We start from the raw sequence: 20,055 nt of genomic DNA on the forward strand, positions 1-20,055 counted from the left end.
CATCTTCTGCTCCAATATTTCAAACATATTTAAGAGGACCAATGAGTGCTGCAGAAACCAGACGTCCAGAGGCAACATAACAGACGTATCTGATATACGTTTGACACTTGGAGTTGTAGCCATGCGGTTAGAGCTGGCTTTCAAGCTTATATGTGTGCAACCAAATCAGCCAATTAAAGGTGTGCTACACTGTAATTGGTTTTTTCCACTTTGTAAGTACATCACTTTGAAAGTGTTTTCTCACACTAGAGTAAAAACTACGATACTCTGAAATGCAGTTGAATGTTAAAAGTCTCCAAAAATGTAATAAAATGCAGACTTTTGAAAAAATAATTAATTTTTTAGTAATTAATACCGTGTACTGTACATGAAGTGTCACTCATTACCTTTATAGTGTTTGTCCACCACTGACATGAAGTGTTACTGATATGAAGTGTTACTCAGCATTTATGAGTGTTTTACAGTGCTTTGAAGTGTTACCGTTATAGTATTCAACCACCATTGATATGAAGTGTTACTGATATGAAGTGTTACTAAGCGTTTGTGTTTTACAGTGCTTTGAAGTGTTACTCGTTACCTTTATAGTATTCAACCACCACTGATATGAAGTGTTACTGAGTGTTTATCAGTGTTTTACAGTGCTTTGAAGTGTCACTCGTTACCTTTATAGTGTTTGTGAAGAAGCCGGATACACGGCCGGTGCTGCTCTATGATGAGCAGCAAAACTTTGACGGCAGTGCCACCAATCACAGGGTTGGAACTGCTGGACATTTTATACACCACTTCATCTGTGACACTGGTCAAAGGATTGTTCCCCATCTCAGATACCAAAGTGCTGCAAGGTGGGAGAGAGGCACACACCACGCTGATGTATTTTAAGGAGTACTCTAATATACTCTAATAAACAAGTGTACAATGCTTGTGTGCACACAGCAATATTCAAAGCCATCTCTTGCAGGTATATATAGTGTGATCTACCTGTTTGCCCTGAACAGATTGTACCACATCATTAGTGTAACAGCAGAGACCTCGTCATCCTCAGTCATCTGCACGCTCTCATAATGTTTGGATTGGAGGACTGAGGAGAGGTGTATTACTGACACTAAACAGCTTATCACACATCAACTATTGGTATCATAGCAATACATGTGTCACATGGTTGTAATGCACATTTCCAGAATCGTGCGAATCATTCTCAGTTTTGAATTATCAGTAAGAAAATAAGGTCTCACCACAGGGAATTAAATGACTGTAGGCCCTCAGAATCCACATAAGAGAATCAAACACTTTTCTAAAGAGACGAATCATCTGAATTTTTCTTTCCTGTTAGAAAGACGAGCCAAGGCCATGCTGATGGATTCCTTTGAAACAACTTGAGTAAATATAATATGTAATATAATATAAATCATTATAATACATAATACAAATCATAATATCCAATTAAAAGATAACAACAGTATTTGGCCACAGTCATGCATCTGAGCTGTCCGAGTTTCTCACCCCTATTGCTCTGCTCACGAGGCGATGCGCCAGATACAGGAGGTGTTCTGTTACGGACGGCAGAAACTGGTGACGGAACCCTTCCGTGTCGCTCACGGGACCGATCCCCACACAACATGCGCTGAAGAAAAAAAAAAGGGGGTTGGAATAAAAACAACTCGTCGATAAACACATCTGTCGGCACTGTGTGTGAAAACAGGACGACTGAGAGAAAGAGATCATCTCTGTGCGTACCTGAGAATGCCTGCCATCCGTGTAACGGAGGCGTGACCTCCCTCTATGTGAGCGGGGCTGAGCTTCAGCGCGGCGGAGCAGTACGCCAGCACACCGCTGTGATAAAGTTCTTGTTTACATCGCTCTAGTTCGCGTTGGTCTGCCACACACTTTCTTTCTAGTAGATCTTTTCACACAGGGTTTGAATTAACATCCAGCCAACAAGTAACGTTGTTTCGCTAGCGACAGCTAACTATCTAGCCCTCTGACGAATTAGCTAAGTAGGCTAACCTGCCTAAAGTGTTTTTAAGTTTGTTTAGTCACTATAAAGTGGAACAATTACGGCAACACTCAGGAATAGTGCCCATCACTTACCGCTCAACGCTGCCAGAACCTTCGTAAAGCTCCGTTCTGAGTTTTCAGCCACCAGACTTTGAAGGTTTGAGGTAACGTCGTCTTTGTTTACCTCGGACCACTCCATTGTTGTTGGCTAGCTTAGCTTATCTTAGCTAGCCCGCGACGGATGGCTGAATGTTTTTACAAGCTACAGTAACAACAAAAAGTGGAAACATCAAAAAACCCACCAACTACCACTTGCACTTCGTGCGTAACGTTTCCATTAGTTTCTAAAACTTTGTTCATTCATTTCTACTGGAAGACGATTCCGTTTTTGCGCTTTTTTAAGGAGCGTAACATTGGTTGGTTTCTAAGGCAACACGTACGTCATCATCCCGCGCCTTTCTCTGAAGGCACGTCAGTTGGTGGGCGACGGACCTGATGGAAGCATCGGCGGGCTCGCACCTCTTTAGACTCCGGCTGGCACAGTGGAGCTTTGTCGCTTAGATTTTCTTGGACTTTTACAAAGAGGCGAGGAAATATTTGAACTCGGCAGTTTGATCAAGTAGACAGAAATGTTCAGTGTTTATCAGCAAAAGCGTACATACTCTTTCAGCTCAGTTTATCTCAAAACAGTTGCACAAAGTAAGTCAATGACAATTATATATACATTTTGTGAGTTTAATATAATGACTTAAAATGACACTACACACACACACACACACACAATAACTTACACATTTTTATCTTCATCTGAAAACTTATATCTTAAGGTCGGCTTTTAGGGTTCTCTGTAGATTGGCAATACTGGCATCCAGGGCAGCTAAACCATTCTGGAATTCTTTCTCCTTGCAAGTGTTAAATGTGGACCAGGAGTTCACACTGCAGTCTGAGGCTAAGGATTTTATATCACAGGAGGAAAAAGTGCTCTCAAAAACAGGTTGCTGTCCTGTGTACACTGATGCATCACCCCCCATCCACAGACAGCGCCTGGCTGGTTGGAGTTGTTCCAAAACGTCAACCGCGTCCTCATCGGTCTGTGTGACCTGCAAGCCCACCCTGTCAGAATGTGAGGGAAACCCCCTGACTTTGTTTTCATCCAGAACTTTGAGGTCTTGACTTGGGAGTTCATTTGAGATACCAAGCTTTTCAAAGGCCAGCCCCAAAAATTTCAGTCCACCATGAGAGTTTGTCCCCTCTACCCGATTCACCCCGTTAGGCTGCACTGGGAACCGTTTCTGGGCGGCTGCTGCCGTCTCTCTGGGAGGGACAAAATGGCTTTCCCTCGGCCCTCTTTCCTGAGTCCAGCTCTTGGCTGCGCTGTGCTGTGCTGATCTGTGCACACGCAGCACTTTGGGTGAACTGGCCTGTGCCTCTGGTAATCTGCAGCCATCCTCTGTAGCGCTCCACTTGTCAGAGGAAGGGGGAGAGAGTTGTTGGGGCAGGGCATGAGATTGTTCAGGGGCACAGCCTGCACCCTTTAGAGTCTGCAGATAGATCTGAACAGACTCCGACACTCGGCTGGATACAGTATTCCCTTCCTGCTGACTCTCGTGCAAATCTAGAACCCTCCTGCTAAGATGAGATGAAGGTTTAGGCTCTTCTGTCTGTGTAAAATGGCAGGCAGTGTTTCTTGTAGGGCTTTTCTGAAGATGTCTATAAGCATGTAAACAAAAGCAGATGTCAGAGACTGGTAAACACATACAAAAACCCAGGCTCCAACTTTTCTTATGAATACCTGCTTTTCCCATCATAAGATGCAGGAATGGTGCAGGCACAATGCTCTACTGTACTTCCGACATCCCTGATGATCTCTTGCAGTCCTGTTATCTCGGCCTCCTTCTGATGTAGACTTTGTGTCAGTGCACCGTTTTCCCTTTCCAAATGTTCAAATTTAGCCTGGCAGTTTCTCATCTCATCCAGTGCCTCATGCACATCTAAACATCAAGAATTTGTGTAAACAAAACACAGTACTATGACACTTTAACTGTGTACAAATTAGTTTGTTCTTGGTTGAGCTGGATAACAAAACAAAAAGGTATTCTAGCAACTAAACAGCTAGCGAGAGTTGTAACATGTAACATGTATGGTATATGTTACAAGGCATGTTGTGAATGTGTTTGCTATGATTTAGCATAGTTTAAGGATAATCCAGTTTCTCACCCATACGTATGCGACTGGTCTCTAACTCGCACTGCTCTCTGTTGTGTTGCAGATCGTTCCCTTTCTCCTCCAGAGCCTGCCGTAGTCTCTGGTTCTCCTGCCGAAGGCTGCCCAGTTCTCTATGACTGTCATTCAACTGAGTCTGAAGTGTGAAGTTTAGTGACTGCAGTGAGACCACTAAAACACACACACACACACACACACACACACACACACACACACACACACACACACACACACACACACCCGATTCAGTGATGTCAAGTATGAAGTTTGATGCAGCAAGCAATTCAAATCACTACCTAAACTTGTTGCAGCTTTAGAACGTTTGCTTACATTCCAGATTGCAGTCCACGGGTCTAGCCTGCCTTTCGGCTCTCTCACGCTCCTGTAACTGCTGGTTCAGGATTCTCAAACGCCTGCACAAGACGACACACATACACACGGCATGCTTCAACGCTGTCGCTGACGTCTAGCGTTCTGGTCAAAGACATATTACCAAAAAACGGCCCCGGTTTGGGAAAAGTGCATCCAGTAGATGGCGCCGTCTTTGTAAAGCGCGTCAGCGAAGGTAAACGTGCCCTCTTGTGCACCTGCGGAGCTGCACGTTCTCGCTCCTGAGTGGCTGCAGCGCCAGGGCGAGCTCGGCCTGCACGTTGGTGCTGCCCACCATGGCGGGCAGCAGGGAGACACTCTCCTCCACCTCCGCGATGAGACGCACCGCCTCGCTGTCTGTGCGGGAGCGGAGGGACCAGAAAAACAAAAAGTGGATCATCCAAAGACATTGTCAATCAGAACACCAAACAAAGACAGTGCAAAGTGATCTATTAAAACAACGAGAAGCCATTTTAGACCAGACAGTCCCAATATGGTGCTCACATTTTGGCAATATTTCGGGTTACAACACACATGTAACATAACTGTGTGTGTATAATATTTTTATATATATATATATATATATATATATATATTCATTCAATTACCTTGTAACAACAACTGTAAATATGTTATTCTACAAAATGGATCTGTACATTCTGTAGATTCTGTACATATATACACAACCATATACATTGTGTATATAATCATAATATACATATATTGTACATACATTGTTAATATATTTTGTACATACATAGAATATATATATTTCTCTTTGCATATATGTATTTTTCAAATATATAGAATATCTATATTTCTCTATGCACCCCTGTTTTCTTTTCCTCAGTTTGGACAGAGCACTCTCAACCATTTCACTGTGAGTTATACTGTGTATGACTATGTATGTGACGAATAAACCAAACTTGAAACACCTAAGCAAGTAAGCCAGGGCATACATGTACAATTTACCTGGCTGAGGTGCAAAGAGGGGATATAGAAAGAAAAATACAGACTAAATGAGGATGGGTACTCAAAGACCCATCCAGACTAAAAAATATAGTGGCCCTGATTTAGCTGAAACAGCAAGAAAACAGAGCTTACCTTGGTGAGCTACCAGTGTCTTCAGTTCACCCAACAGATATTTGACAGTCTTCACTTTTCTGGCTGTCTTTTCTGGGCTGGGCAATTTGTTTTTTTGACTGAGCATTACTGTGTGTCTGTCCATGCTGGTCTGACAGCTCGTGTCCCTCACTGGCATGACGTCCACCCCCTCCAGCTCGTCCTCCTCACTGGTGCAACCCCCGCTGTCCTCTGAGCTCTCCCCAGATGAGAGCTGCTGTTCCTGGGAACTTGCATGCTCCAAAGGAGGGTGTGGATCAACCTGGGGCTGGCTTGTAATGGGTCTCGGGGGGGGTGCCGGTGTAGCCGTCGGCGGTGGATGGCACGTCCGAGCTCCACACTGTGTATGTAGAGGGGAGCTCTGCCCCACTGAACCCGCTTGAGGCGCACTGAAGACGGAACTGGCGAGTGGAAGCTCTGCCGGTACAGAGGCGTAACGTTGGACGGCTGGTGCTACAGAGTGTGAGGCTGTGTACTGGGCAGTTGGAACGGCAGTCTTTAAAGAGCCGTGTGGACCTGATGGTCCAGTGGCTATGGCCCAGTGCCGAGTAACATGCTGTGTCTCTCCACCTGAACCTGCATGAGACTGTGCACACGTTTTAGATGCAAAGAGATAAAGAGGGAAAACAAAGCAAATGTTATTAGAATGGCAAGTGAAGTGCGAGATATTTTTAACTATTCATATTTTCCTTTCACAAGGCAGACTCGTACCACTTGGCTGTGAACAGATGTGGGCGTCTGAGGGCTTAGGGCTGGGGTGGATGTTGTCAGGCGACAGTTAAACACAGTGGAGGTCTGCTGTTCTGTGAAACACAACATGCATGTGTCCAAATCTCATGAGAGCCTTCTGTATTCTGTCCAGGTCCTCATTTCCCTACTTTCATGTGTTCCTGGCCTGCATTTCTTAAATGGTCTACAGATTAACCATAGCAGGTATATATTCTCAAAACAGCACTAATAACAGCTCACTACACTGCGATCTTTTTGGGAAATGATGGTACCTGCGGCACTGTACCTGCTCACAAACTACACAAGTTAAATAACAGGTGTGCGATTTCTCAAGTTCAATAACAGGTTTGTGATTTCTCATATGGTACAATGTAGACATCAAATCTCAAGTCTCCCAAGTTTAACGAGTGTGAATCTAAGTGAACAAGAGCAATTAAGACACACTTGAACTTGTCCAAGAGATAAGTTCTGTTGATATGTGCATTTCTGTGTTTTACCTGTTAATGAAAGGCCATTTCTACTGTCTGACACAGAGCAGCCCAGAGGAACAGAGTGTGGTTGAACATGCTCTGTCTGTGTCCCTGGGTTCAGTCTGGGTTGCTTGACCTCTGACCTAGTTACCATATCAACAGCAGGGGGATGCTGCTCATCCTGGAAACATGGCTGCCCTCTTAAGCCTGGGCAAGATTGGGCGGACAAGATAGTCTTCTGCACTGGAGCTGCAGAGAGCAAAGAGCAGAGCCATTCACTTTAACATGTGGCATTCACTAACAGAACTAGAGTAGAACTAGAGTACCAGCACAAATAATGCAAAATAAAGTGACTCTCACATGATACAAACAAAAGCACTTTTGCTAGAAAGGTTTAAGAGAACTGTGAAGTCTGCACGACTTATCCGCACTTGGTCTCTTGGCTAGATGAGTGACTGAACTGGACTTTTTGCCAAGTCTCTTTCTCTCCGCCTCCATCTTGCCAGAAGACAGTTTGGATCTGGGTTTGGAAGAAGTGGTCTTTGGCACTCGGGACTGTGACTTGAATTCTGCTAGGCAAGCAGTTTTTACACAGTAAAGACAAGATGGATGTTTAAAGCAAGACTACCCAAATAAACGCTATACCAAGTCGAAGCCTACCGGTCTTTTCAGCTTGAAGTATTCCGCTCAGTAAAGCTGCACAGCGATCCAAGCCTTTGTGTACTGCTGTTACCTAGTCAGCACATTAACATGTGACCCCAGTGACAAAGTATACATCTACAACATGTTTCAGTAGTGCATCAGGATGTCTTAGCATCATGCTCATGTATGCCTGAGACAGCTACCTGATCTTCTGAATCAGTGGAGTAAAGGGAATATGCTGGTTCAAGAGTGCCATGTCTTCCAACAGCGCTGCAGTACAGTCCAGGGAGATCAGAGAAGAGCGGTAATAAAGCATATGTACTTCATTACTAAATTTAAGTACATTTATCTGTAGTTTACTTGAGTATTTCTGTCAGTTCATGCTGTTTACTTCTACTCACTACATTTCATAGGAGAAATCTGTACTTTCTACTATGTTTTAAGACAAATTAATAATTCTATTCAGGCACCTCACCAATCGCGAAGTTGTTAGCTAATTGAAAACCGATTGGATGTGAAACCAGAACATGAGGATACACGATCCTTCGAGATGTATACCAGCACATTTCTACAGCTCACCTGTGCCTGGCTACTTTCACAGCTTATAGGCCCTGTATCCACAGCATGTGGGAGATGTTTTGGCACAGCGGTACTGATGTTTATTCCCAAAAGAGCACACTTGGACTTAAAGAGCTTTGAGAGGGAGCTGTCACTCAGCATAAATGAAACATTCTCTGGCTTTATTTCAAAACAGACAGTTTTGAATTGGACTGCAATTGTTAGTTCTTTTTTAAAAAGAATACAAACCGAGTTTACTTTACTGAGACATATTTCAAAAATAACTACGACCTCAGCTTTACATCAACTGACTTGTGTGCCAATTCTGATGAACTACTTTTTTTTTTTTTTTTTTGCCAATCCCTGGTTTTAACTCGATCAGTGTATCTTAGAATTAAGAATGATCAGAGTATTTGTACTTGTACTTTACTTCTGCCACCTCTGGAAAAGAAATGAGAATTGCTTACTTTTTCTTGCTGTGCTTCCCCCGCCCAGAGCACGTCAGTCTGCCTGAGGAAACCTGCCGATGACCAATGCACAGGACAACCGTTCACAGCGATAACCATGGGCTGGTTTGTCAACACCTACACGAAAAAGTAACGAAAAACAACATATTTACCTTGTGTCTCGGTATGCTTTGTCTGGCCATATGCAGGCAAGCTAGCTAGCGAGAGTTACAGCAATAAGAGGACTACTTTCGGTCCAGTTACTGACTTTGCTCAGAGACCCACAATGAGTTTCTGAAAACAATTAAGCACGTATAAAATGGAAGTTTGTTGTTCAAACGGAAGACAATTGTGCCCTTGACCAATAGAAACAAGGCAACTCTTCACTTTAACGATTATTGGTGCTTTCTCGTGACGTAGAACGTACACCGCCGGTTTATTGGGTGGATTGTTTGTCAGTCTCTGTAACGACAACCAACACATCTGTAACCCACAGACATGGGCGTAGATTAAGAAGCTAAACAGGTGTAGCCAGTAACCATGGAGATAAACGTAAAGCTACACCTTACTTTCGCGGTCTGCTATCTTGGTATTCCCGCGTTTTTTCTTTTCTTCCAACTTATGATCTGCTGCGTACGACACTATGTCCTCTGTAGACCACGATAAGTACAACCACATCTCAGTTATGTTGTAAATGCAATGTTCACTAGTATGTCTCGTAATAAAAGGTTTGTGTAGTTTACTAGTAATATTTAATTATTGGAAAACACAGTAGCTATATTAAAGCATACACAACGTGATCTGTATGTTTATAGGTCTATTAGTTAAAAACAACACTCTAAACATTGTTGCTTTCACTCTGGTTTTATGGCCGGACTGCAATGGGAGAAACTGATGTTTCAATGAACACCTTTCCTCACTCATCCCAGACGCACTTTACAGCTGTTGATGAAGTCAGAGACCTTCACCACGCCGTCGCTCGTCTTTCTGAAAAAGACACGGCGAAGAAATCACCAGTAAATAAGCACTGACCTGAAACCCTTTAGACAGCAACAAGTGAAGGCAGCATGAGTCATTCATTACTCAGCTATGAACAAATCATCTTTGTTCCTTTGTCTTTTGTTCCGTTTGGTTCCCTGGATCGTTTGTTCTGTTTTGGTTTTTTTTGTTGTTTTTTTAAATAAGCATGTCAAGACACATGAAAGTGTTCTCAAAGAGTGTTAAAATCATACAAAAGATTTAGCAACAATGGAAAGGAAAAAAGATACCCCCCAAACCTGTTGAATCAAAACAAACCCAACAGTGCTGCAAGCAAGGAGTGACAGCAAAATGAATAACATGGATAAATTTGCTTTTGGAGCAGGTCCTAAAACAACAACTCTGCTAGTCTATAGGTTATTTATCAAACACAAAGCATGATCATGGTGAGTTCGAAATTGGTTAATGTTCACTGAAGTATAATTGTTCAAAAAACACTGACATCTGAACATGTGTGTTAGACGAGCACTTTTATGCAATAACATGCAGATTACTGGAGCTGTCCAAAACTACAGATGAAAACTGGGTAAAACATGCTATTTATCATCCAAAACCCAAAATATGTCAGTCTTGACAGCAGTTTGTTTTGTTCAAAATTTGTTACAAACAAATCTCTCAGTAAGTGCCCTATAGATTCATGGAGTATAGGCCCACAATGCCCTGCATTTCTGTTTAAGTTTCATTTGCATTGCTACATGCTTTTTGAGCTCATCACCATGCTTTTTGGCCCAGAAATGTATCATATATTTAAAACATTTTACTGTTGGTGTTTGATACTCACTGGGTTCTGCACTGGGTTGCTACAGTGGTAGGGCTATGTGTACTTTGTTATGCTGTACATGTATTTATAAACAACAGAGTACTAATATTTCAAATAAGGATGAGTCGAAAAATCAATATTTGGTGAAATAAGCCTGATTTTTAATCACAGCTTTCATGCATCTTGGCATGCTTTCCACCAGTCTTTCACATTGCTGTTGGGTAACTTTATACCACTCATGGTACAGAAATTCCAGGAGCTCGTCTTTGTTTGATGGCTTGTGACCATCCATCTTCCTTTTGATCACATTTCTGAGGTTTTTAATGGGGTTCAGGTCTGGAGATTGGGCTGGCCATGATAGGGTTTTGATCTGGTGGTCCCTCATCCACACTTTGATTGACCTGGCTGTGTGACATGGAGCATTGTCCTGTTGAAAAAAACGATCATCTCAGTTGGGGAACATTGTCAGAGCAGAAGGAAGCAAATTTTCTTCCAGCACAGTTTTGTAAGTGGCTTGATTCATGTGTCCTTCACAAAGACACATGCCTAATTCAAGCCTTGCAGAAACACCCCCAGATCATCACTGATCCTGCACCAAATTTCACAGTGGGTGCGAGACACTCTGGCTTGTAGGCCTCTCCAGGTCTCCGTCTAACCATTGCACGACCAGGTGTTGGACAAAGCTGAAAATTGCACTCATCAGAGAAGATGACCTTTCTCCAGTCCTCTACGGTCAAATCCTTATTGTCTTTCACAAACTTCAGTCTGTCTCTTCTTTGCTTCTCATTGATGAAGGGCTTTTTTCTAGTTTTGCACGACTTCAGCCCTGCCTCCAAAAGCCTGTTTCGAGCCGTCCTCGCTGTGCAATTCACCCTGCTGCGGGCCATTCTTTATGTAGATCACTTGATGTCATCTTACGGTTGTTAAGTGACATTCAAATGAGGTGGCACTCATCACAGTTGGTAGAGAGTCATTTTCAACCTCCGCCAGTCTGTAGCTGTTGTTGTCCCATGTGTTTGCTGCTTGACCTTGTTCTTATGAACCACAGTTTTTGAAATTTTCAAGATTGAAGCAAACTGACGCTCACTGTATCCCTCTGCCAGTAAAGCTACAATTGAACCCTTCTTTTCCTCATTAAGAACCTTTCTTTTCAACACCTTTGGCATAGTCTGTAGCTGTATTTTGACTACACTTAATTTTTGGGTAGTCCTAGCACTGCTTTTCCCATCCAGCTGGTTCTATAACAAGAGAATAGTGATAACAGCAGCAGTGGTTTTTATCCTGTTGCTCGTTAGAACAGGATTTTGTTAAGGTGATCACCTATTCAACATCTCATTAAGTAGAATGAGGTGTGTCTGTGAAGGAATTCAACAAACACTTGAATGGAAGGGCTGCTGTACATGTGGAGATGCTGATTTAAGAAGCCATTGGAGTGGGCGCTTATTTTTTCCAGAGCAGTATATTGCACTTGGGCCCATGTGGAGATGTTCCCCTAGCACTGGTGCACCAAGGCCTTAAATCAGTGCCCTGTTGACCCCCATCCAATAGCTGTGTATGTGTACAGGTAACGAAAGGTTTTCTTGTTTGGCATGCACGCATCAGGGGCCATACAGGCAGGGTCAGTTCATGATGTAGCACGCATGAGTCAATGCCTTTTTGATGGTCTATCAAAATTTAAGAATAATGCAAAGATTATAAACCATCAATGTATACACTTGCTAATCGAACATCTGCAGAGTACACTTCAGTAACATATTCCATAGAAAGTAATCTCTTACAGAATCCAATATGCAGTGTGGAATAATAAAGGACACAATTAGCTCAGTAAGTCCAGTTATTTTGTGTCGGCTTTGTGGTATTGTGCAGTCTATCTACCTCTCCCAGGTAGCTGCAGCACAGAGTGAAGAATTTGATCCAGCCAAACCTTCCCTGAAACGGCTAGCATCAAAAATGTGTGTAAAGATGTCATCGGGCAGACCACACCTCCTCCAGGCAGACTCCAACCGCTTTATGCAGACCACACCTCCTCCAGGCAGACTCCAACCGCTTTATGCAGGCCACACCTCCTCCAGGCAGACCACACCCACTTTATGCAGACCACACCTCCTACAGGCAGACTCCAACTGCTTTATGCAGACCACACCTCCTCCAGGCAGACCACACCCGCTCGCTCACTTACCATCCCTTCAGCTGATGAAAAAACATTCAGGCCTTAGGATGTTAAGTATATTGCACTGTAATAACCAGGAGTGGATTCCTGGGCATTTGTGTGGAACTCCCTTTGCTGTATGCTAGTCATTACAAATTGTATCAAGTTATTTTCAAGGTGGGATCTGTTTGTCTACATGCAGGAACTCGGGTGTAAGATATGTGGCACTGACTTGCTCAGGGGTTGGTCTGACAGGAAGAGGTTGTCCCTGGGCCAAGGCACAGAAGTACCTACAGGGGACAGACAGCTTAATATTCTCAAACCCCACCAACTTTACCTTTCCTAAAACACTTTTAAGAAATAAATTTTAAGCTTTTAAACACTTTTTTTAATCACTTGACATCTTAAAAAGAAATTCTTATTCTACTCCATGAATTTGAAAATGTTTCAGTGCTATTTAAAGTTTTTGTCTTACTTTGTGGCGCATTCGACGATATCTTTTAGCTGCGTTCTGATGGCATCCTTAGTGAATGTTAGGCAGCTCTGGAGGGATGGCCGCACGCTTTCCTGTTGGTGCCATTCTGATCCAGAGTCATTAAACTGCACTGAGATGCAGCACTGCTAAAGCAGCGAATATTCATATTATTTTAATAATGCCTGTTGTAAAATATAGTTGTACTTAAATGAAAAAGGACAGCGACGCATCTCTGAGCTTACAAAGGGACTCCTCACGAGGGCGACATTTCACCGTCACCATGCACTTTCCTGTCGTTTGATGGACTGAAGCCTTATGTTTTTTGGGTAATGTAAATTTAAGATCACGGGATTCATATTAAAAACATTATGTAGATAAACTGAATTTTCCACTTGAAACAAAAACCCTTGCTGTTCTGTCCATGTAGCATATCAATGAAGAATTTGATCAGACTACATTTGTTTTTAGTGAACGAGTGAATTGACCCTGGGCAGAATATGAATCACAGGAAGGCTGGATTTCCTGGCGATAGCAGTATTTAACTTCTAAAAACAACACAACTGTGTTAGAATTTACACATGCTTTTGCTTTCAGAATAAGATCTTTCAGTGCGATAAGGGCGTGACGATTACCAGGGGGCGTTGATTGACAAGTACACGCCCATAAAGATTGTTCCCTCACTTTACAAAATCAAAATTAAATTAGTCCTATGGCAATTAACTAATTAGTGGAGCACATTTGAGTTTAAATATTACATCATTTAGAGTATGGGTTACATCAACGACTGTTTCCTTCTTTTTCTTTTTCTAACACTTTAGGGTTTAGTACGACTATACCCTTACTAAACCCGCAGATACTACATAGAGAAGAGGGCTACTGTGAAGAGGAGAGGGGGTATTGATTGTCCCCGGCCGTGTGGGAGTCGGCCTCTCGAAAAATACACACACCCCATTAGGAGGAATCGCTTGAGCGCTTCTGCGAAGCATGCATCTTCTTGCACGCACGTGTGGACATATAGCTTAACTAAATATGCAATATTTAAAAATCCTTATCCTTATAGCGCCACATTAATTTATTATTACTATTTTTTTTTTTTTTTGGACTGTGGAACTCAAACGTTTTGGGGAAACCGACTGTTCGCTCCTCCCGTTAACGTTAATACAGGGGGTTATAGCCTGCCAGGGCAGTAGAACAAGCGCTGGATAGAAGTGCATGTAGACGGACTGGATGACGTACGGATGGGGAATTGAATGAATGAGATCCATTTTCATCGTTGAAGCGTTCTTGCGGGGTTTTTCTGTTGGGGGCACCGGCGGCAGCTGTCTGTCAAAGGTGGTTAGTCTTTGAACAATAGCGCCCGGTGCGGCGCTGGTTACTGCACGCGACGGAGAACCCACGGCTGCACCACGGGCATCAAGTACCAAGAGCTCGCGAATGGAGACCTAAGCTTCCGTAAAATACACAGGCGTATAATAGCACGCCTTCAGAAAAGGGGACATATTCTTTGAAATTAAAAAAAAAAAGCAAAAAAAGAAAGAAAGAAAGAAAGAAAGAAAGAAAGAAAGAAAGAAAGAAAAGAAAGAAAAAAATGAATTCTGCGGAGGCAGCAGAAGAAGGACCGAACGATCCAGATACGGACCCGTTTTTCAAGACAGGTAGGCTCTACGTCGATATCCGCTTTTGTCCAGCTGATATCAATGGATGGTTGTTACACCGGTGCTTTTGTTGCAGTAGGAGCTAACTAAAGATATTCCTTCAATCATTTAATTTCCCTAGCGTGCCTGGCGACTCGTTACTGTTGTGTGCTAATGGCGAGCACCAAAAGGAGGAGGCATGATATGTATGAGAGCTTGTCTGGACCGCTGGCTACTGCCAAATGGCGCACCCATTCTATAAATTCCATAGTCTGGCCCCCCTGCTGCATGGCTATAAGTAACTGGACAGCCATGTTCCTCCAGCACCTCCACCGATGCTGTTCGCCGATTCTGGTGTTGAGAATCCCTGCTAAAACGTTCTGGAATGCCGAACGTCCATGCATTCGAATTCTAGAGTGGTTGGGCGCGCGGAGAACGCTTCCCCCCGTGATATATGGGGCACGAGACCACTGCTGTTGTCAGTGCTTCTCCTCTACTACTTCCGACGCTTGCGCTGCGCGCGGGAGTGGCTGCCTCTTGTCGATCGTGACACTGATTCCTGCTTCTTTACCGAAAAGCCTGTTGATTCGCAAAACCTGCGATCGCGACTTCGATCCCAGCATCAGCGCTAAAATGGCACGGAACTAATATTTGGAAGAATCCAGGAGACTTTGGATAGCCTGCCGAGGGCGTGCATTGGGTTTCTTAGTGAGCGGAGTGACCTGTTTGATGACAGGCTGGCTGATCTGGACTGGGCAGACCAAGCCTAGTCTGAAACCCTGGTGCCTGGTTCAGTGCTATTATTTAAACTACTTCGCACAGTAGCTGACTAATTTATAATATTTAGCACTGGCCTAATCAGCCCACCATGCAGAAGCCAGGGTCTATGGCTAACCATCTGCTTTAGTGGGAAAGCGCCCTAGCCTCCTTTACAACATATGTCCCATCTTGGTGTCTTGGTGCATTTGAAGGATTATTGTTGGTCAGGAGTGGGATATGACAGCAGGTGTAATTCCCATGTATATGTGCATGTGTGTGTGTCTGATGTATGGATATAAGTTTGTATGCAACAAAGCAATGCAGCAATACTGATGTGTGTTGTGTGCGTATGTGCACAAAGATGTCTAAGTATACAAATGTGTGTTTGTGTGTGTGCGCGTTGTGTACTATATGTGTGACTGTGTAGTGAACAACATGAAAGCCTTACGAATCTCTGCTAAATCCCTCAGTGATGTGGTGTTCAGTAGCTCTGTGTGTATGTGGGAGGCTTTACTTATGTCCAGTAGCTTGAGTTCAGTGCATCTCTGCTCAGATCTGCTTCTGTTCCTGTACTGGAGAACCTCCCATGACCAGCACACCCTTGTATCACCCATTCACATTACTATCACCCACCTGTGAGGCCCAACATATTAAAAATCAGATGGAGCTTGTAATACTCTGTGTGTGTTCATTGGATTAGCCTGTTCACAGTGTGAAGCAAAAGCATGCTCACAGCGTGCATTTCAGGGCCTGGTTTGCATTAGCAGTGACTCTTGGAGAATGAGTGCTGATCTGAAGTCAGCCATTCTCTTGTTTTAAGTAATCTGTGTTATTGTATTATGAAGGTCATCTCTGATCTAGAAACAGTGCTCCCAGTGATAGATTTGCAGCATGTGAAAATGTTGACAACTTCAGTAGCATGGTCAATCATGGAAGTGGACCGTGTCAAATGCCTAGTGCAGTGTAGGTTCATGTGGAATAGCCACACACTTTTGGATTTATTTTCCTCCAGAAAAAAAAAAGTTTCTGGGTGTTGCATGTGCTTTCATAGATTAGTCTGGGCCATGCATGCTAACAGAGCAGAGGTTATGACTGCTGTCCCAGTGGGAGAGATCACTGCCAGTGTGTGGGGATGGATGGGCCCTCAGTCACGCTTATCCCCACACACTCATACAGACAGACATACAGACAGACCCTGACACAGGGTCTGGACTGTGGAAGAGTGGAAGTGTGTGTGTGTGTGTGTGTGTGTGTGTGTGTGTGTGTGTGTGTGTGTGTGTGTGTGTGTGTGTGTGTAGGCACACTTTTATTACTGGTGATGCTTTAAAAAAGTACATTTTTATTTTTTAAACACAAAAAACAGTGTTTTCCTGCAGTTAGTTAGTTTAATATTCATGCCACTAATATGCAAAATTTGATTGATTTCTTAGTGTTGTCCCCCAAGGAACCACTTTCAGGAGTGCAGGGATCAGCTCATTATTTCACTTTTTGCATCTGAGTTCATATTTATCTGTCAGTTTAGACTCCATTTGTAGTGTTTTGGAGTCATGCAACAGGGGAAGTAAGTTGGTAAAGTGAAAGCAACTGAATTTGGCCTTCACCCACAGTAGCAGTGGGCTTGCCAGACACTTGGCCTGGAAAGTAAAAAGGGCCCCAGTGTCACATACCTGCTTCTCACTTTGATGCAGCTAAGCTGTATACAGGCTTTTACTGTGACGGGATGGTGATGTGTCACAGATGGTAATGAGTTTTTGAGGCACATCCATGCTGTGCAGTGTCTGGGGACTACATGGTACTGACTGTCCCCGGCAAATAACATGAACAGGGCATTCGTTTCCTGAGCATCACAGCTGCCTCAAGGACCACCGGACCTGTGGAAGAGTGTAGAAAAATTCCTTGTCTCTCACTTATGTATTTATGCATTAGCATAGGTCTGTTGAGGTTGACTTTCTTTTCCCTCAGGGGGGTTTGTGGCAGAATAGAGAGGAGTGTGCGACTTGTAAACACACAGGCAAGACTCAAACTAAGAACAAGTTCAGTTTTCACTCCACTTCACATGCACTGGATCCAGCCCCTGTTGCAAAAGTGGACTCCAGGCTAGTTGCCGAATGTAATCAAGTAACCAAGGCGTGCTTTGAGGCTGAAGTACTAAAGTACTGGACGGGGTACAGCAGGTTTTACTCTCTTTGCCATTCAGGTTTTCGCTTACACTCTGTGGACCAAAGCCAGTGCAGTACTTCGTCTTATTATATGAAGTGGAACTTCTCAAAAGACAAGTGCAGTAGCAGCGTAGTGCTCTTGTTTTATTTAATATGGATTTTGAAAATGTGTCACGGTGGACATATAGCATTACAGAGGGGTACGAGAAAGGACTTGCCACACTTGTTCCTGACGACTGCACTTGAAGCACTGTCTCGAGGGAGGCTGAACTCTGACACACACTCTACTTTAGCCACCACAGGGGCTCTCTCTAGAACGGACCACTGCAGGCTCAGAAGGGTTGCTGTAGCAACTGTTGCCAGGATCATCAGACAGGACCTGACTTCTTTGCTGGCAATATGGGTGCGTTCAGTAATTACGCCTGCCCAGGAGACAGTGAGATCGATGTCAAAAGTATTTTGGCATTTTGCGCGTGATGGATAAGTCATTGGTGATTTCTGTGAAGCTTCGCTGACAGTTCGCCGGCAGCTTTTTGTCGAGCGGTGAACTAATCCGAGATCCTTTTTATTTCAGGTGGATGTTGGACAAAAGATCACCAGCTTGTTTTCTTTGCTGTAGTGTAGAATGATGGTTATGGATTTAAGTACCATTGTTGTCTCACATTTCATTAAGGGGGATTTGTCTGGCCCAGAGTAAATATTTTTATTGGAAAAATAAAAAGAGGAAAATTCAAACCATCCAGAACTTTCTGGACCTCAAAGTACATTACTCATCCAAAAATTAACTGCCTACTAAACTTTATCAACTTTATCGAGAAGTGTCAGACACCGTTGAACGTGCCACGTTCACACTTTGAATCGTGCACATCTTGAAGTAAGCGTTGCGCAGCCTGTTCTTAGAGGCATATCTTCTTAAGTCTGCTCCATTCCTTGACATATTAAAACAGCACTATGTTTTTGTCTTATGCAGAAGGACAGTGTATAGGCATATATTTTCTCATATCCTAAATATATCAGCAATATATGTAATTGTGTCTTAGCCTTTGGATTCTTCAAAGATATTTACTGTGGTTTTCTGTAAATGTATTATAAATACGTTTACACAGTGTAAAAAAAGGGAAACGCCCTCTTCCACCCACACACACACACACACACACACACACACACACACACACACACACATACACACACATACACTGCTCCAGTGCTGCACACTGCTTGCCTGTACCGTTCTTACGACGATGCTCCGAGTTTGCGTTCCCGCGCCTCGAGTCTTACTGCCAGGGCGTTTTACGTTTGTTTAGTGCCTTCTTGCCAGTTCGCTGCTGGGCTCTTTTACTGGAATTATTCTGCGATAGAGAATACAGAAACTCCCTTTTTCCCACTTGCATCTCACTCCCTCCCTGACAGTGTCTCACAGGTTTAAGAGGTACTGTTCATCTATTTGTTCATCTATTGGTAACGTCATGGTATGAAGTATATTTAAATGACCATTAAATATTAAGTCACATTATAAGATACCAAGATAGAACTTTTTGCATGCTGTTTTTTTTTTAATATGTTTCCTTAAGTAGACAACTTGGTAATCAAGGTTCAATTAAACCTTAATATTTAAAGCTATCAATCACAGATTATGCAAATAAATTAATTTATTAACAACCAAATCAGCACTTATTTTCTCAAGAAGATATGATGGGAGTAACTGCCCAGTGTCGCCCTATAGTCAGGTGATTATGAAATCGAATTCCACAGCCATCTATGACCAGGAGCTCAAGGGGCATAATTAGCCATGTCTCCAGAGGAGAAGGGAGGCCTTGTGTCCACTGTCCCTTATTCAGTGCCAACCTCAGGCCTTTGTCAGCTCACTACACAGAACTCATAAGTGGCAACATAACGTATTTTTCACAATATGTAGGCTAAATGGATGTAATTGTGCTTTCTTCTGATTGTGTTGTGTTTCTTTAGCACCTGGTTATGTGTCGTTTATCTACCAGAACGTTTCTCTGTCTGTAAAGCGGTTCCCCTGACTTCAAGTATCAGCCACACGTGCTCAACTTACCAGTTAAGACAGGATTACAAGCCCTTCGGTTTGCCCCTCATCGCAGGCTTAATTCTCACACATCCAGACTGCAAAAGCCCAGCATCGGGTCTGTCCAGGGAACTGTCTGTGCGCTCCTCGGAGGTTCTGCACCTGCCTTTGGCTGGATACTTCACGGCAGTGTCGGCTCCATTTGGTAGTCACGAAGTGTGACCCCGTTTCCCAGTGCTCGTACAGTAGCGGGGGTGTTACCCTGATCCTGAAACAGGAAGTGTTAGATGTCTCACATCCTGTCTTTCTACCTCTCTAAAAGATTTGGTTCTGGGAGGTTTTCCTGTTGTAGTTCTGTAAAACCAAACGCACATTGGCAAGGTTATTTTCTTTCTTTTTTTAATACAGCTTAATACACGCAACAGTCTAATTCTCTGCAGGGTGCAGCTAAGTTTCTAACTCAATTTACACTTTAGTGTTACTGTACTGTCATCATTT

The 20,055-nt window shown here is 43.3% G+C and overlaps 3 protein-coding genes and 1 long non-coding RNA gene across 13 annotated transcripts in view; 2 read left to right on the forward strand and 2 right to left on the reverse strand.

Annotated features, from left to right (window-relative positions):
• The window catches only part of iqcb1 (IQ motif containing B1), an 8,247-nt gene extending 5,820 nt beyond the window's left edge, over positions 1 to 2,427 (reverse strand). For 3 of the 6 annotated variants that reach the window (XM_081710520.1, XM_081710519.1, XM_081710517.1), the window contains exons 1-6: positions 2,089 to 2,427; positions 1,735 to 1,900; positions 1,501 to 1,621; positions 1,233 to 1,323; positions 979 to 1,078; positions 663 to 835 (exon numbers count right to left, since the gene is read on the reverse strand). In XM_081710520.1, the coding sequence (XP_081566646.1) occupies positions 663 to 835; positions 979 to 1,078; positions 1,233 to 1,323; positions 1,501 to 1,621; positions 1,735 to 1,900; positions 2,089 to 2,194 (757 nt within the window). In that variant the 5' untranslated portion in view covers positions 2,195 to 2,427. The remainder of the gene's footprint in view (positions 1 to 662; positions 836 to 978; positions 1,079 to 1,232; positions 1,324 to 1,500; positions 1,622 to 1,734; positions 1,901 to 2,088) is intronic. The other 3 variants (XM_027020771.3, XM_027020769.3, XM_035524830.2) reach the window with 3 other exon arrangements.
• A 295-nt stretch (positions 2,428 to 2,722) lies between these two features.
• ccdc14 (coiled-coil domain containing 14) lies at positions 2,723 to 9,491 on the reverse strand. 4 transcript variants are annotated; one of them, XM_027020789.3, is made up of 13 exons: positions 8,728 to 9,491; positions 8,576 to 8,628; positions 7,754 to 7,820; positions 7,569 to 7,641; positions 7,340 to 7,477; positions 6,936 to 7,157; positions 6,421 to 6,512; positions 5,692 to 6,295; positions 4,806 to 4,944; positions 4,549 to 4,631; positions 4,213 to 4,389; positions 3,788 to 3,986; positions 2,723 to 3,705 (listed from the first exon to the last, which is right to left on the reverse strand). In XM_027020789.3, the coding sequence occupies exons 1-13, from the start codon at positions 8,755 to 8,757 to the stop codon at positions 2,811 to 2,813; spliced, it is 2,772 nt and encodes a 923-aa protein (XP_026876590.3). In that variant the 5' UTR covers positions 8,758 to 9,491; the 3' UTR covers positions 2,723 to 2,810. The 4 variants fall into 4 exon arrangements, with proteins under 4 accessions (XP_026876590.3, XP_026876589.3, XP_081566641.1 ...); XM_027020788.3 differs by having other exon boundaries at positions 7,340 to 7,480; XM_081710515.1 differs by lacking the exons at positions 8,576 to 8,628; positions 8,728 to 9,491 and having other exon boundaries at positions 7,340 to 7,428; positions 7,754 to 8,566.
• On the forward strand, positions 7,718 to 9,616 carry LOC145656949 (uncharacterized). Its single transcript, XR_014122636.1, has 3 exons — positions 7,718 to 7,854; positions 8,604 to 8,704; positions 9,484 to 9,616. It is a non-coding gene; the product is annotated as an uncharacterized LOC145656949 (long non-coding RNA).
• Positions 9,617 to 13,940: 4,324 nt separating this feature from the next.
• The window catches only part of kalrnb (kalirin RhoGEF kinase b), a 52,102-nt gene continuing 45,987 nt past the window's right edge, over positions 13,941 to 20,055 (forward strand). Inside the window, exon 1 of one of the 2 annotated variants that reach the window (XM_081710531.1) lies at positions 13,941 to 14,631. In XM_081710531.1, coding sequence (XP_081566657.1) covers positions 14,565 to 14,631 — 67 coding nt within the window. In that variant the 5' untranslated portion in view covers positions 13,941 to 14,564. The remainder of the gene's footprint in view (positions 14,632 to 20,055) is intronic. The other variant, XM_035524729.2, reaches the window with a different exon arrangement.

Source organism: Electrophorus electricus, chromosome 3, assembly GCF_041902795.1.
Source record: "Electrophorus electricus isolate QZ-2024a chromosome 3, ASM4190279v1, whole genome shotgun sequence".
Classification (NCBI taxonomy): Eukaryota; Metazoa; Chordata; class Actinopteri; order Gymnotiformes; family Gymnotidae; genus Electrophorus; species Electrophorus electricus.